The sequence below is a fragment of the Thunnus thynnus genome, chromosome 3 (genome assembly GCF_963924715.1).
Source record: "Thunnus thynnus chromosome 3, fThuThy2.1, whole genome shotgun sequence".
Taxonomy (NCBI): Eukaryota; Metazoa; Chordata; class Actinopteri; order Scombriformes; family Scombridae; genus Thunnus; species Thunnus thynnus.
The window spans coordinates 29,610,820-29,628,577 of record NC_089519.1 but is presented as its reverse complement, the minus strand read 5'-3'; the positions used below and the strand labels follow the sequence as shown (position 1 = coordinate 29,628,577).

The 17,758-nt window shown below is 38.0% G+C and overlaps 2 protein-coding genes across 6 annotated transcripts in view; both read right to left on the bottom strand.

The window, feature by feature from the left end:
- Positions 1-722: 722 nt before the first annotated feature.
- The window catches only part of LOC137180066 (intercellular adhesion molecule 2-like), a 30,495-nt gene continuing 13,459 nt past the window's right edge, over positions 723-17,758 (bottom strand). For 2 of the 3 annotated variants that reach the window (XM_067585256.1, XM_067585255.1), the window contains exons 2-5: positions 4,028-4,297; positions 3,525-3,854; positions 2,257-2,514; positions 723-2,067 (exon numbers count right to left, since the gene is read on the bottom strand). In XM_067585256.1, the coding sequence (XP_067441357.1) occupies positions 1,886-2,067; positions 2,257-2,514; positions 3,525-3,854; positions 4,028-4,297 (1,040 nt within the window). In that variant the 3' untranslated portion in view covers positions 723-1,885. Of the gene's footprint in view, positions 2,068-2,256; positions 2,515-3,524; positions 3,855-4,027; positions 4,298-5,155; positions 5,648-17,758 lie in introns of those variants that run through there. The other variant, XM_067585254.1, reaches the window with a different exon arrangement.
- Positions 9,634-16,698, bottom strand: LOC137180068 (vascular cell adhesion protein 1-like). Of its 3 annotated transcripts, none has more exons than XM_067585261.1 (6): positions 16,159-16,698; positions 14,872-15,141; positions 14,368-14,697; positions 13,164-13,421; positions 12,768-12,948; positions 9,634-9,905 (listed from the first exon to the last, which is right to left on the bottom strand). In XM_067585261.1, the coding sequence occupies exons 1-5, from the start codon at positions 16,232-16,234 to the stop codon at positions 12,776-12,778; spliced, it is 1,107 nt and encodes a 368-aa protein (XP_067441362.1). In that variant the 5' UTR covers positions 16,235-16,698; the 3' UTR covers positions 9,634-9,905; positions 12,768-12,775. The 3 variants fall into 3 exon arrangements, with proteins under 3 accessions (XP_067441362.1, XP_067441361.1, XP_067441360.1); XM_067585260.1 differs by having other exon boundaries at positions 9,634-9,901; XM_067585259.1 differs by lacking the exon at positions 9,634-9,905 and having other exon boundaries at positions 10,100-12,948; positions 16,159-16,696.

Below are 17,758 nucleotides of genomic sequence, written 5' to 3'. Positions count from 1 at the left end.
CAGTTTTGGAGATTGTGATAATACTGCAAATTTGTGACCACCACTGAGGCAGGGGCATGCATGAAATGATTGATAGACAGTAGACCTACTGTGCTGCAAATGATAACAGTGGATAACAGTACAGATAACATATTGTGGGATGGGGTTCCTTGGGTATGACTGGGCTACTTCATCAGTAGTTTATCTATGATTGATGATTGATTGAAGATAAGAATTTCCGCTCAACATCTCCCCCAAGTGCCTACAGGAGAGCTTTCAACAGGGGGGAGGAAAGGAGTAGAGTTGAAACACTTCTGGCATATATTTAGACATTCCATTCTGAACACAATCTCCACACTGGAGTTTCCTTTAAAGCCTCAGAGACCAAAACTTCTCAAGAGTTTTGAATTAAAACAGGAAATCTACAATTTATTCTTTCAGTGCTTTCAGGGTTCACTGTACTTTCCATTTTGTCACACAGTAAAAATTTGTGAGCATGTCTAACAATCTTCCATATGTACAATGAGGAAAGGTCAGATTCTTACATGGATTACCGGTATCTAAGGCCACTTTGTGACTGTGATATTTTAAGTTAACATATTTAGAAACAGATAAAGAAGATTATGTAGTATTTTTTTTAAACATGTTGCTGTTTTAACACTTTTAATTTATTTAAGGGTTTATTATTCATCATGTCAGCAACTTTACAATACAATCAAATATAAAAGAGAAAGACAAGGATGCAGTGTCATGTACAAAGTGCCACCATTTATTTGTGAGTTTGTCATTTTATTCACATTAAAAAAAAACTTAAAAAACAAAGTTAACATTTTCTTATCTGGCTTCCAGTATGCAGTTCATTACTTTTGGTTTTGCGTTTATGCATGCCTCTTTTTCATGCTCACGAATATATGCACATAGGGCTACTGTTGCTGTGTCAGAAGCTGTGGGTTAGGGCAGTGCTTGCCATGGTTTAACATGCAGCTGTAAAGTTCAGTGTGTGAATTTTCACACAATATTGATCTAAATTTATACACTACCTTTCTAAAGAAAATTATAAAGTTCTTTGCAGTAACAAAAAACAAAATTAAATAGAGAGAAACAGTAAAACAGTATGTTCACCGACAGATACAATGGATGTTCAGGCCCTTTGTGGCTGAATGAGCAGCACATAATAATATTCTATTTTATGTACATTTATTTTCTATTTCCCTTAGAAAATCACAAAATAGAAAATCAACTCGTTTTCAATTTTCTTATTTAATTACAGGCTTTTTGCAATTTCTCAATAAAATGAACATCTTATAATCAAACAATGTGCACTACTACTCAATTGAATTATAATCTTGCATAAAATTGCAGACTGGTCTTACAACTCATTTGAAATATCAATATTATGTTATCATATGACATTATATGTGCCTGTGTGGTTAGTTGTTTTTTTTTTTTACTTTATTTACAGACTTCCTTTCTGCATGCACCAGACTTATGGTTGTGCATCAGTTGAAGGATAAGGCTAGTGATACTTTATCCAGATAGAGCTTCGTCCTCTGTGGAGCTCCATTGTTTTCTAAAAACTATTAAAAACATAGTGAGACACACTATCACACCGGCTGTTCAGGCACTGTAGTTTATTTTGAGTCAATTCCACACACACACACACACACACTGTCCTGCTGCTGCACATACACTAGCGGACCAAATCCTTGGTTGAAAATAGTCCCCAATAAATGCATGATTTACTTTTGTTTGAGTAACTTTTGCTACAGATAACCACAGACAAGGTGAGGAGGTCAGAAAGTCCTGAGAGACAGACTAACTAACACATTGCTCATTTTAGTGTTATAATAGCATAGCAGCTTATGACATATCAACAGTTTCAGGTTGTCCACACACATGTGATGCTTCACCCACAAATTGACTCTCCAGTAGGCACAGCAATGAATTGAGAGGGAAGACGGAAAACGTCCTTCAGGTTGTACCGTCCCTTTCGTCTTTGTTTGTACAGATGGATGTATACACTGATGAAGACAATTGCTGCCAGAACAATGACTGATAGTACCACTAAAATAATGTACGTGTAGCTCTCTGCAGAGGGTTAGGTGAGGGGTTTGGGTAAAGAAAACAGGAAAAGATAATGTTATACATCAGACGAATGACAAAGCCAAAACCATCTTAAAGAGGAAGTTCATTGACGTCACGTGTTCAAATTCAATACTGCAGTTGCTCTAACAATCACAACCCTCAAGACTGAAAATGACAAAACTTTAAACTCACCTTTGACATCCACGTTAAACTTCACAGTGACAGTCCCGATGTTGTTGTGGACAGAACAGGTGTACTGCCCCTTGTGCTCCAAAGTTACAGACTCGATAGTGAGAATGTCGTCACTGAAGGGGGAACCAGTGGCTGATGGGAGCATCCAGTTGTAGGAGGGTCTGGGGTTTCCCACAGCAGAGCAGTCCAGTTGTAGATGGTCTCCTTTTGTGACGGTGATCAGATCTAGATGTGATGACCCCTTTAGCTGAGGCCCATCTGTGTGTTGATTGAGGGAGGGAAGAATACAAAACATGTCATTACAGAGAAATGGAAGCAATGTTGAACTTTAAACAGATGAATGCAGATATACACCACAGTACTGGCCCTAACTGGTTGTACATCACTTTCAGTTTCTGCCACAATATACTTCTACTTTTATATTAGAGGGAGATATTTTTATCCTCTACATTTATTTAAAGGAAAGGTTCACAATTTTTCAAGTCTGTCTTAAAACAGTGGTCAGGGGACTGAACATTAAAACAGGTTTTTCTAGCTGTAATCATTCCTCCTGTTCATACTGACCATTAGAAGATCCCTTCATAATGCACTTGCAATGTAAGTGATGGAGGCCAAAGTCCGCAGCCCTCCTTCTGTGCAAAAACGTACTTAAAAGTTTATCTGAAGCTAATATGAAGCTTCAGCATCCAAATGAGTCAAATCAAGTAGACATCTTTCAGTGTTTCAGTCTTTTTAGTGCCAAAGTCCCTCTTATTGTTACTTTACTACCACTGCAACTCAACAGGGAAACACTGTCCGTGGAAACACAAAGAGGGAATTTGATGCTAAAATGACTGTAAATGTGCCAGATATCCACTTGATATGACTAATTCAGACTGCTGAAGCCTCGTATACGCTTCAGATAAACTTTTAAATGTATTTTTGCACAAAATGACTGTGGACACACTGTGGATTTTGGCCCCCATCAATATAAGTGCATTATGAATGGCCAGTATGAACAGAAGGAATGATTACAGCGAGGAAAACATCTTTCAATGGAAATTTGGGCACCTGACTGTTGTTTTAAGACAGACGGGAAAAACTGTGAACCAGTCCTTTAATGTTACTCTTTAAGTAAAGGATACAAAAGAGGCCAACATGATGACCAAATAAAACTTTTTTTAAAGAGTTATGTGTTTGTGTCATATGTTTTTTTGTCATTGTCACATTAAAACTTTTACTAGCTGTCTCAGAAATAAGATGTGTGTCCATTTTATTGTCAGACTCACAGTAGACTGTTGCTGTGAGTTTTCCTGACTCCACCACTGGAGGCGTCTGTGGTCCTTCAGGTCCCAGGTCTAGCTTGGCTTCACACCAGTACTGTCCTCCATCATCTGCTTTACTAGGGATGATAACCAGAGTGAAGGTCTCAGTCACTGGTGTCTTTTCTGCGTTGTTGGACTGTAGTCTGCCCAGTTCTGTCTGTCCTTGGTAGAAGATCACATTGAGGTTACCAACAGGAGCAACTTCCTGGACGTGACACTGCAGTGTGTACAGATGACCCGCAGTCATCGACCCAGAGTGATTTAGGAAGCTGAAACTGATATTTTTTGGAGGCTCTGGGGAGACAAACAGAGAGATGTAGTGAGAGACGCACACAGTAAGATAAAGGTGGTGAACTACAGCTGACAATATGAAAAAACCTAAATCTATCCAACATATTTATTTATTATTTTGATTATATATATTAAATTGTTACAGTAATGTTTTGTTCAACAGCAAGTTTACTTACGATAGACAGTTACAGGCAGGGTGCTACAACACTGGTTATCATCATTATCAGTATAATAGCACATGGGAGATGTATCCCATTCAGTCAGGCTCTCAACGTCCCATGAAATCGTGGTTCCATTTTTTGTACGGACCCCCACAGAGTTTTCCAAACCAAATAACTCGTTTGGGCAAGTATGCTGACAAGCCGAGCACTTGGCAGAGGTTGGGTCACCAAACTTCACTACCAGTCTGGATGGAGTGAATAAAGGTTTATCTGCACAGCTTTCATCTGTAACACAGACATGAAATGCCGAGATGAAAAACATGAAACATAAAATTAGAAATCACAATGAAAACTATGAAAGTACATAAAACAGTCATTTCACATACAATGTCATTCAATAAACTGACAGTTAATCAGTGCTGTTTATCATGTAACAGAGTTTACTCAACTCATTTTCAACTAATTTATATTTTTCCTACATAGAATATCCATCTCTACTTAATGGCTGGATGTTGCTGGTCAACGTAAAATGGTCTGTAAACCGAACATTAGCAGTTGTCCTGCTTAAATGTTTTTCAGGACACACCCACTCACACTCACACACAGGAGACATTACATAGACTTACATTCCATTCCTGGAGACTTACCCTAACCCTAACTATAACCACTGACCTAAAAATCAACGTTTTACCAACTGGGTGCGTGATTTTTGTCCCCAATTGACTGGCTGAAGTCAGAAAATTGTCCCTGAAAGTAGTAAATCACACACACACACACACACACACACACTTTCTCTCTCTCTCTCTCTCTCTCTCTCACACACACACACACACTTTCTCTCCCCCCCCCTCTCTCTCTCTCTCTCTCTCTCTCACACACCCACACACACACACACACACTTTTCTCTTTCAGTTTGGTAAGTATTTACTATAAATTCAAATGTTCTTTATTGGCATTATATTTAAGTACAGTACTGCCAAAGCATGTTGTACTAAATAACCACAAAAAACAACACACTAAGCTGTCTTTGATGGCGTATATCTAGGCTGTGAGGCTATTTAAGTATTTTTTTATATCATTAATTTCGTCTACATGGAGCAGTAAACGCTCTCTATGACGGAGAGACAAATGTAGAAGACTCACCACAGCTGGACACATGAAAGTCGTGCAGAGAGTTCAACAAAGAAACAGAGAGAAATGCGTAACAGAGAGAAAACATTATGTCCCCTCAGTCTTGTGAGCACACAGAGCTCCTGGTAATAAAAAATCGTTGGGTCAGAGTCCGACACAGGATACGACTGAAATTGAAAGTAAATGCAATACAGAAGGCCCACTATGAATGGGAGGGTAGGTACCTGGTTCCAAGGCACGTCATCGTCACTAGATATGTGCCAGAAACTGGTTGTTTTTGCGAACTTGTCAGCACAAGATGATGACGATACTTACTCTGATCCACGGACACAAACAAACACACACATTATCGGTGGTGGAAGAAGTATTCAGATCATTCACTTAAGTAAAACGACCAAGATAGCAATGTAAAATACTCCATTGCGAGTTAGTTTTACAAGTGGAGCTGCCTGTAGATCATTAACCAGAGAGGTTGACCGACAGGTGTTACACAGAAATCTGTCACCCGTCAGATTTTTTGACACTTAAAGTTCAATTCACTGTGAGTTTCTGGAGTTTCTGCTACTGTATACTTCTACTTCAGAGGGAAATATTGTAATTCTCTACATTTATGTAAAGGACGGCTTCACAGTTTTTCTTAAAGTTTGTCTTAAAACAACAGTCAGGAGCCCAAATGAACATTAAAACAGGTTTTTCTTGCCATCATCATTCCTCCTGTTCATACTGACTATTAGAAGATCCCAGCGGTGGAAGAAGTACTCAGATCTTTTACTTAAGTAAAAGTACCAATATTTCAATGTAAAATACTCCGTTACAAGTCAGTGTTATGTACAAAGTGCCACCATTTAATTGTGAGTTTTGTCATGTTATTCCCATTAAAAAACTTTTGCTTTTACACATACCTATTTTTCATTCTCACTCAGCTACAGAAGCAGCACAATAAACATACAAATACACATGAATATATGCACACAGGGCTTCTGTTATTGTGGGTCAGGGCAGTGCTTTCAGTAGTCAAAAAGTCCTATAGGATTTTAATCTTTTCCAATAAAAGCCTTTAGGATTCTCATACATTTCTAAAAATGCTATAGGAATTCTATGGGGAGGGTTTTGGTTCTTTTAGAATTTCGCAGTCCTATTGGAAATCTGTTTTTTTTCTATTGGTTCCAATAAAATCCCTTAGGATTCCTATACATATCTACAAGGCTTTTTTATTTTAGAAAAAAATGTTTCTTTCTCGTAGGATTTTCACAGTCCTTCTATTGGATCCTGCATATATTTCAAACATCTTAGATGACCTTTATTCGTTTTCACAAGAATTACCAATAGGACTCTTATTGCTTACTAAGAATCTAACTTGAAAAATGATTTCTTGAAAAATCATGTTAAGGTATGGGACACCACTGGAATATGTATGTGTGTGTGTGTGTGTGTGTGTGTGTGTGTGTGTGTGTGTGTGTGTGTGTGTGTGTTATTTATTATTTTTTATTACTGGCTGGCCATCGCAGATAGCTCCAGAAACATCTTATATGGTCATCCATCCCCATACATCTTTACCGCTATATAACTCTCATCTCACCGTTTACCTACCTCGAATTCTCCGTGTGTTCCTGTCCAGTCGAAGAAAAATAGATGGTTTTTGGTTCTGGAGGCTGCTGAGCTGAGCTAGGCTAATAAGCCTGGCTGATCTGCCAACGTCTGTCAACGTTTCCGAAATAGGCTTTATTATTAGGATGTGCACAATAATGCACAAGAAAAACACACGGAGGGCCTTCTGTTCTCAATCAATTTGCGGCCGTTATATGCTGTTTTCAGCTCTTGATTTTAACACAAAACTCCGGACTCATTTTACCAGGAGAGTCCGTGGACGCGGTCCAGAGGCGGGGTATCTATGAGTTCGCCAAGTTTAGAAAAAACATAACAGACGCACAAAATATTACACAAAGCCACTATAACCGGTATATCAGCGATTTTACAATTCAGTTACTGACAGGTTCAAATCAAGTTTAACAACTACAACTTCGTGGCTTGTTCTAATCCAATCAAGTTATATGTAGGCTATAGCTGCCTTTTCAGGCACAGAGAATTCAACTCATAGAAGTGATCATAACCACAGTATATACTTACAGTGTCTTTTACTCTTGTTACTGATTAATCTATGTGCACTGATGTTAATTTCAGTGTTGGCTATACTTTAGATATAATTGAGAAATTATTATTTTCATTTGTTTTTGTGAATTTGATCTGTCAAATTAAAAAAAAATACATAATATATACAGAGGTTAAGTAAGTGAATATACTGTCTACATATTTAACAACAGAGTTTTGTGGCAGTTGTTACTGGAAGGAGGCTGGTGCTTCAAAAACAGTGACATATTGTGGACACACTGAAAGCTTTGCATTATGTATTCACTCAATACAAAGCTTTCATTGTAGTGCAGTGGATTGAGGATCCACCGTGCAGGGCCGGCCCCTGGCATAAACACTCTATGCGGTTGTTTGGAGCCACAACCGCTAGGGGGGCCACGCGATCAGTGTGACTTTCTGTGTGGCCCGCTCCTCACACTACTGTGCGGGACCTTTACATATAAATGAACGTCCTTTACAATTAAGCCCTTTCCAGACAAGTTCACACAATGCTGATTAAGCCCATCACCGTCAGATAAATCTCTCTGTAGATCACATAAAGAGTTTTTAAATCCGATATCTGTGGCGACTTTCCCGTACTGGGCGGGTGAAAGCATGCCATAGACATCCGCTGGCTGAGCAGCTAACTTCCGGTTAGCTCTTTTCTAACTTGAAAGGGGATAAAATAATTTAATCGGGCGGCTCTTCTAGACTTTCCAACTGTTATCGGACTGAATAGATCAAATTCTGATAGTGAGATGAGTCGTTCCGCAGGAGTTGTGTGACGATGCAAACAATTTATCCAACGTTTTACAGCCGCAACAGCAGCAACGAACTCAGTGTGTAACCATGGTAACTTATCGGCATTGTGGGTGACGTTTGGTCAATGGTTTGTTGTTATCATGGATATATTATAAGAGCTCGTTGAGTCTGCTGCTGGTTAATACGGCAACACATCTCCATTTGCAACTTATTTAGGTGAACTGAGTAACGTTGCATAAATGGCTCCTAAAAGAAAATTTAGGAGTGGCGCTCAAGGGCGAAAGAAGAGAAAATTAGAGATGGAAAAATAACACAGGATAAAGGTATGTTATTGTTTATTGAATCTGATTGAATGAATTTGATAGTCGTTTTTCTTGCAACATTAAAGTCACGTTTTTGAACGAATAAAACTGAGCATAGCCACAATAATTTTAACTTGGCAAACTGGCTACAAAGTAGTAAATAAAGTATTAATTTTAACTGAAACGTTTTTCGTTAGAACAAGCTTGATTTCTTGCTATTTGCTTGCTAGCTAACATGAGTAGGATTGCAAGCCTCATTTATACTTCATAAAGGCCAGCTTTCCTTGTTAACTAGCAACCAATGTTTTCCTGCAACATTTAAAAATTAACCTAAATTGTTTCAGACTAACCATTAGCTTTCTAGCTATGTTAAATTGTATTTTTGTAGATCATATTTGGACATACTTATAATAATAGGATAATTTGCATATTTGGATAAAATTGCGTTTGTTGTGTGGTTAATAAATAGATCTGGAAGATACATGTAACATACCAATGTAATGTCTTACAGCCTTTATTTAAAGAATGTTAATAATCTAATATATAATCTTTTCAGGGGCGTTTTTGAAATATTTTGAAGGAACTTTCACTGCACCAGGACCATCTACCTCATCAGCTGACATGACTGCTGCTGAGGGGACATCGTCAGAGACTTCGGGGGCATCTACTCCCTCCTCTGATGTGACTGCAGCTGCAGAGGTCATAACAGAGGTACCAAAGCCTTCTACATCCACCTCTGACATGACTGCGTCTGCAGTGACTTTTGTAGTGTTCACTTTATTTAGCATATTTTGCACTCTTGTATTGAGTTTTCATTGCTATTTATTTGGCTAAATATTTTTGGTTTTATTGGTGTTAATTTGTCATTGTCTTTTTTTATAGACCTTGTTATGTGCAAGTTTGTTGCTTTGTATAGTTTAAATATATTGACTTTATTATTTATTATTTTTAAAACTTTGTAATTGTTAATTGTATCTTAACTTCTCAAATTGTAATATATTTTTAATAGACATTGTTTTGTTCGTGTTCATTGAGTTATGAGCATTGTGTGTGATTTGGTGGTTGTGCTGTGAGTGTTTTGGGGCCACAAACAAAATCTTGTTTAGGGCCACCAAAATCCTAGGGCCGGCCCTGGATCCACCCACATGGTAACTCCTCCCAATCACAAAATCGTCAATGGTATTAGCAAGATAAACCATATATGTGATATATCTTATGAGGATGAAATGAGTCCAGCCAAGATCTTATAAATAGGTCAGTGTATTCAGAGACATTAAAATATTTGTTAATGTAAGTATTTTTCTAGTCTTTCTTGTCTCAAAACAACAGAAACTGATAAGGGATTTGATGGAAGAAATAAAGGAGCTGAAGAGACAAACTGACAAAAAGGATTTTAAAAAATAACCATATTGGAAGGCCGTATGTCAGACCTGGAACAATACTCCAGGATGAATGACCTAATTGTCAACGCCTTGGAAACCAGGCCCCTGTCATGAGCCAGAGCTGTGGCAGCGGATGAAGAGCCCACCAAGCCCGATCTGGCCTCCCTCGAACAGCAGCTGATAGCCTTCCTTGACAGCAAGGGGATAAAAGCAGACAGCAGAGATATGGAGGCGTGTCATCCTCTCATAATAATTCACTTTGTGAGCAGAAAATAAAAAACAACACTGCTCAAGCAGGGGAGAAAGCTGAAGGGAACTCATATGGTCTCAAGGAGCACCTAACGAGGAAAAACGCATCATCAATTACCAGACAGGCACGCATCTTGAGGAAACAAAACATATGTCTTATTTATTGGGACCATGTACAGTGTTAAACATAAATGTTACCATTTGATGTACTGTGCCAGTTTTAGCTTATAGCTCATTTTCATCTGCAGTCCCTTCAGTAGGTCACAAATAAAACAGAACAATAACAAACAATACAAAGCAAAATACACACAGGACACATAATACAAAATACAAAGATACACACATTGTCAACTAGAAAATAATAATGTAAGCTTGTTGAATTGAAAGCAAGATTAAGCATTCATGAGAAGACCATGAGATAAAATGTTGAGTCAGTAGTTACAGAGCTTTTAGCAGACTTTTTAAATTTGGTTTAATTTGGTACTGATGGAACTGCAGCTCTTCATATCGTCAGATAGGACGTTCCACTGAGTTGTGGCTTTCACAGAGAAAGCTGACTGTCCAAATGCAGTGCGACGAAATGGTACAATCTCGTAAAGAGGATATTCTGGAGGATCTAATAGAATTTACTGAGTGAGTGTACACAAAGTCACATAGTGGAGGAGGGGTCAAACCATTTAAATTTTATAAACAAGGCACACATTTGAAAATAATCTAAAAGTCTCAAAGCTCAGTAAATTGTATTTCTCCATTACCCTACAGTGATGGAAATGCATTGGCCTCTTGTCCAGAGTTTTTAATTTGTTTGTATATAGGATATCCTATAGGATTTATACAATACAATACTACAGGACATCCTATAGGATTTATACAATACAATACTATAGGATATCCTATAGGATTTATACAATACAATACTACAGGACATCCTATAGGATTTATACAATACAATACTATAGGATATGCTATAGGAATGGTTCCAAAATCAAACAGAATTTCTAATTGGAAATTCCTTTTGGAATCCTGTAGGACTATTTGACTAGGACCTGTAAAGTTCAATGTGAGAATTTTCATCATATTAATCTCTATTTATACACAACCTTTCTAAAAAAGATTTTAAAGTTCTATTATAAAGTTCTTTGCAGTAACACAAACAAAATGAAATAGTAACAGTAAAACAGTATGTTCACCGACAGATACACTGGATGTTTAGATAATAATGCTCTATTTTATTTTCTTATTTATTTTCTATTTCCCTTAGAAAATCGCAAAATAGAAAATCAGCTCCAGTTTTTCAAATGTTCCTATTTAAATATAAGCTACTTGCAATTTCTCAATAAAATGAACATCTTATAATCAAACAATGTGCACTACTACTCAATTGAATTATAAACTTGGTCTTACAGCTCATTTGAAACATTGATATTATATCAATATCACTATATTTGTGTCTATTTTTTTAAAGTTTTAAGTCTTCAGTAGAAATGAATGGCTAAGAGCCATAGACAGTGTTTTCATGATTTGTTGACAACAAGAAAAATATTGTAAAATGCTGGTTTGTTAGATAAACAATCCTACTTCTGTCTTTATAAAATAAAATTCGACCCATATAATGATGAAATATTACATTTATATCACACTTAATGGAGCACTTGTCCCGATAACACTATACATGGTGAACAATATACATTTTTGTTAAATAAGCAATAGATTTCTCTCCTTAAAGGTTCTATATGTAGAATTTTGAAGCAATTTACATGTATTAATTATTTCTTATTGCCAATTAGTGAACAAGTAGTAATGTAACGTAAAAAATGAGACCTCCTCCAACTTTCTCTGTTGTCTGTAATAGCCTGTGGACTGATTTCTTTGTGAAGGACCCGGGCTAGATTTCCTGCAAAAATCCAATGGAAGTGACGTTTTTTCGCGCTCCTGAGTGCCTTGCCTCTCTCCCGCTAATGTCAACAAACGACCTGCAACGAACGACACAACAAAAATGGTGCTATGCAACTAGAAACACCCTGCAGATATTAGCTCTCCAGCTAATGAGACGACTAGCTGCATCTATCAACCACTACACATTTCACAACAAAACACCCCCGCAATGACAAGGCGCCCACTCCCGAGCACACGAAGCAAAAACATTATTTCCTCAACAAAGGAGCAGAAAACAAGCTCCAGAGCGGTAGCAGAACATAGGTTACCCCTTTTGTTTTCCAGTTGGTAGTCCACAGGTCGTAATAAGCGCACCAACAACAGCTCACTGAGCTTACTGGTGTTTTGTAAAAAGGTTGGTAAAAAGAAAGTTGGCGGTTTGCGGGTTGGGTCAGGTTCAGGTGGTTAATTAACGCATTTTTGTGTTGGGGGGGGGGGGGCTGACTGATGATGAGAGATGCTTTGGTGGAACACGGTGCAAAACACGACGTTAGAAATCTTTTATGTAATTATGAGAAGTGTAAGCACGGAAAAAGAGATCACTTACAACAGTCTCACGCCACCAGCACACGAGCGTGAGCACCAGGTTGTTGACTGCACTTCATCTAACGGCCACAGATGTCACTAAAGAGAAGATATTTCTGATTCCTACATACAGAACCTTTAAACAGAGCAACATTTCAATGTGTCGGCTTAAACCTGAGTTTAACCATATGTACAGCAAGTATGTGTTAAACATGAGATACAGAGACTTCTGGTGATTTCTACAGTATTTGGGTTAGGATAAGTACATCAGTGCTTTACAGCTAACTGCAGCTTATGACATATCAACAGTTGCAGGTTGTCCACACACATGTGATGCTTCACCTGCAAATTTACTCTCCAGTAGGCACAGCAACATGTTGAGAGCGATAACGGAAAACGTCCCTCAGGTTGTACCGCCCCATTTGGTTGTGTTTGTACAGATGGATGTATACACTGACGAAGACAATTGCAGCCAGAACAATGACTGATATTACCACGGCTAAAATAATGTACGTGTAGCTCTCTGCAGAGGGTTGGGTGAGGGGTTTGGGTAAAGAAAACAGGAACAGATAATGTTATACATCAGGCGAATGACAGAGCCAAAACCATCTTAAAGAGGAAGTTCATTGATGTCACATCAAATTCTCCACTGCTGTGAGAAAGCAATACTGCAGTTGCTCTAACAATCACAACCCTGAAGACTGAAAATGACTTGAAATGAAAAAACTTTAAACTCACCTTTGACATCCACGTTAAACTTCACAGTGACAGTCCCGATGTTGTTGTGGACAGAACAGGTGTACTGCCCCTTGTGCTCCAAAGTTACAGACTCGATAGTGAGAATGTCGTCACTGAAGGGGGAACCACTGGCTGATGGGAGCGTCCAGTTGTAGGAGGGGCTGGGGTTTCCCACAGCAGAGCAGTTCAGTTGTAGATGGTCTCCTTTCGTGACGGTGATCAGATCTGGATGTGATGACCCCTTTAGCTGAGGCTCATCTGTGTGTTAATTGAGGGAGGGAAGATACAAAACATGTCACTACAGAGAAATGGAAACAATTTTGAACTTTAAACAGATTAATGCAGATATACACCACAGTACTAACTGGTTGTTTTATGTTACTTTCAGTTTCTGCTACAATATAGGTCTACTATTAGAAGAAAACATTTATTTAAAGGACGGGTTCACAATTTTTCAAGTTTGTCTTAAAACAATAGTCAGGAGCCCAAATTACCATTGAAATAGGTTTTTCTTGCTGTAATCATTCCTCCTGTTCATACTGACCATTAGAAGATCCCTTCATAATGCACTTACAATGTAAGTGATGGAGGCCAAAATCCACAGTCCTCCTTCTGTGCAAAAACATACTTAAAAGTTTATCTGAAGCTAATCTGAAGCTTCAAGCCATCCGAATGAGTCAAATCAAGTAGATATCTTTCAGTGTTACAGTCTTTTTAGTGCCAAAGTCCCTCTTTTTGTTACTTTACTACCACTGCAGCTCAACAGGGAAACACTGTCCGAGGAAACACAAAGAGGGAATTTTATGCTAAAAAGACTGTAAATGTGGCAGATATCCACTTTATATGACTAACTCAGACTGCTGAAGCCTCATATAAACTTCAAATAAACTTTTAAATGTATCTTTGCACAAAATGACTGTGGATACACTGTGGATTTTGGCCCCCATCAATATAAGTGCATTATGAATGGCCAGTATGAACAGAAGGAATGATTACAGCGAGGAAAACATCTTTCAATGGAAATTTGGGCACCTGACTGTTGTTTTAAGACAGACTGGAAAAATTGTGAACCAGTCCTTTAAATAAATGTTTCCCTCTAATGTAGTGAAGTAAAAGACATTTTTGTCTTTTGTTTTTGTCACATTAAAACTTTTACTAGCTGTCTCAGAAATAAGATGTGTGTCCATTTTGTTGTCAGACTCACAGTAGACTGTTGCTGTGAGTTTTCCTGACTCCACCACTGGAGGAGTCTGTGGTCCTTCAGCTCCCAGGTCTAGCTTGGCTTCACACCAGTACTGTCCTCCATCATCTTCTTTACTAGGGGTGATATCCAGAGTGAAGGTCTCATTCACTGGTGTCTTTTCTGTGTTGTTGGACTGTAGTCTGTGCAGTTCTTTCTGTCCTTTGTAGAAGATCACATTGAGGTTACCAACAGGAGCAACTTCCTGGACGTGACACTGCAGTGTGTACGGATGACCCGCAGTCATCGGCCCAGAGTGATTTAGGAAGCTGAAACCGACATTTGTTGGAGGCTCTGGGGAGACAAACAGAGAGATGTAGTGAGAGACGCACACAGTAAGATAAAGGTGGTGAACTACAGCTGACAATAGAAAAAACCTAAATCTATCCAGCATATTTATTTATTATTTTGATTATATATATTTAATTGTTACAGTAGTATTTTTTGTTCAACAGCAAGTTTACTTACGATAGACGGTTACAGGCAGGGTGCTACAACACTGGTTTTCATCATTATCAGTATAATAGCACATGGGAGATGTATCCCATACAGTCAGGCTGTCAACCTCCCATGAAATCGTGGTTCCATTTTTTGTAGCGTTCCCCACAGACTTTTCCAAACCAAATAACTCGTTTGGGCAAGTATGCTGACAAGCCAAGCACTTGGCAGAGGTTGGGTCACCAAACTTCACTACCAGTCTGGATGGAGTGAATACAGGTTTATCTGCACAGTTTTTATCTGTAACACAGACATGAAATGCCGAGATGAAAAAACTTGAACATTAAAACTATAAAGGCACATAAAACAGTTTCACACACAATGTCTTTCAAGACACCGACAGTTAATCAGTGCTGTTTATCTTGTAACAGAGTTTACGCAACTAATTTTTAACTAATTTATATTTTTCCTACGTAGAATATCCATCTCTACTTAATGGCTGGATGTTACTGGTCAAACTAAAATGGTCAGGAAACCGAACATTAGCAGTTGTTCAGCTTTCATGTGTTTTTCAGCACACACCCAGTCACACACACCCACACCCACACACAGACGTTGTCATAGGTCACTTCTGGGGACATTACATAGACTTACATTCATTTCCTGTAGACTTACCCTAACCCTAACTATAACCACTGACCCAAAAATTAACGTTTTACCAATTGGGTACATGACTTTTGTCCCCAATTAACTGGTTTGAAGTCAGAAATTTGTCCCCGAAAGTAGTAAACCACACACACACAAACACACACATACACTTTCTCTGTCAGTTTGGTAAGTGTTTACTATAAATTCAAATGTGCTTTATTGGCATTTTATTTTACAGCACTGTCAAAGCATGTTGTATAAAGTTTACAGTGTAAGTAAAATAACTCAGAAAGACATTTCTACACATAGAACACTATATATAACATTATAGAAGTTTTATATCATACATTACAAGTACATTACTATACAATACAACAAACAATAATAAAAAAACACATTTTGGCAAACAAATTATTCAAAGATAAATCAATATACTATAACTGAATCTGAACCAGTCCTTTGATGACGTGCCAATTTTGATCCCATCTCATATACAAGTGTTGAAAACATTAAAAAATAAATAAACAACCAAACAAAACAACACACTAAACTGTCTTTGATGGCGTATATCTAGGCTGTATGGCTATTTAAGCATTTATATATCATTAATTTCGTCCACATGGAGCAGTAAACGCTCATTATGGCGGACAAAAAATGTAGAAGACTCACCACAGCTGGACACATGGAAGTCGTGCATAGAGTTCAGCAAAGAAACAGCGAGAAATGCGCAACAGAGAGAAAACATTATGTCCCGTTACTCTTGAGAGTAAATAGAGGTCCTGGTAATAAAAATCGTTGAGGCCAAAGTCCGACAGACGATTTGTCTGAAATTGAAAGTAAAAAACGCTGAGGAAAGCCCACCATGTACAGGATGGTACCCGCTTCTCAGTCTCGTCCTTATCACCAGATACGTGAACATAACTCCGGTGGTTTAAGCAGAAATCTGTTAACTTGCCAACACAGGATGTTGATGATATTGTGACGTGAGTCAACCTATGATTTCAACTGCTGAGACAGATCTCTGATCCACTGACACACACAAACACACAATATCAGTGGTGGAAGATGTATTCAGATCCTTTACTTAAGTAAAAGTACCAATATAACAATGTAAAAATACTCCATTACAAGTAAACGTCCTGCATGAAAAATCCTACCTAAATAAAAGTTGTAGTAAATGTAGTTGCATTGCAGTAAAAGTAGTGGTTTGGTCCCTCTGACTGATATATGTCACCATTAGATTATTAATACTGAAGCATCAGTGTTAGAGCAGCATGTTACTGTTGTAGCTGCTGGAGGTGGAGCTAGTTTCAACTACTTTATATACAGTTAGATAGTTTTGTCCGCTGGTTCTCAACCTTGTTTTTTCTTCTTTCCCCCCCAATTAATCAATTCAACCATGTTAAATAGCACCCAGTTCTTTAATATACTGTAAAACATTATGTTAATAAACATTATGCATTATGTACTTAATAAAGCACATGAGAAGCATAAATCAAATCTTTGCACATCATTTAGTTTGATTTACTTGTTTGGAATTCTTTTGATAAATGTGAGTTTTTTAATCAACATCTTATAACAGTTTTATTATACTGTATTTTGCCCAGCATTTGAATTACAAAGACATACACAAATAGATATTAGCATACATGAAGCTGTACCCAGATAGCAAAATTGCCGTGGCCCAGATGCGGCCCACATACTGTGTGGAATGATGGCACTACCACTCCTATTCCCCATATCTGGGCCACAAGCAAGCTGTATGTCAACCAAGAACAAACCAGATAAACCAGAACTGGCCCACATCCAGAATACACATGCCTGAGAGCACTGCATCTTTACCAAAAAAGGTCCACATTTGCTTTGGGATATTTGGGCTATATTTGCTATTTTACATGCGGGCCATTTCAGGCTCACATCCATTTTGTCCTTGCTAGAAAAAGGCCAGCAGTGCTGCATCACTTCTGTATGCTATCTGGGTTTTAGTACTAATATAGCCTGCTCTGAAGCAGAGCAGGGGCCCAGTGAAGTCCCACCAGAGGCCAGTGAGGTTGTCTCACAGAGGGAAATTCCAAAGGTAAATAATTAAGCTACCATTTGCCATTGTTGTTGTTTTTTCTCTTCAAAACACACTTGTTTAACTCTTCAAGAAACACAGTTATGAAAAATGTATCTACTGTTCCACAAGATGGCCAAAATCATTACTGGACAAAAATTTGGCATTAGCAAATTTGTCATATGTTAATTTTAGTAGAAAATCATATATCAT

Coding starts and splice junctions, on each gene's coding strand:
- LOC137180068 (XM_067585261.1), bottom strand. CDS start 16,234: ATGTTTTCTCTCTGTTGCGCATTTCTCGCTGTTTCTTTGCTGAACTCT. Junction 14,698..14,871: donor CCTGCCTGTAACCGTCTATC/GTAAGTAAACTT, acceptor TTGTCTCCCCAG/AGCCTCCAACAAATGTCGGT. Junction 13,422..14,367: donor ACTCACAGCAACAGTCTACT/GTGAGTCTGACA, acceptor ATTAACACACAG/ATGAGCCTCAGCTAAAGGGG.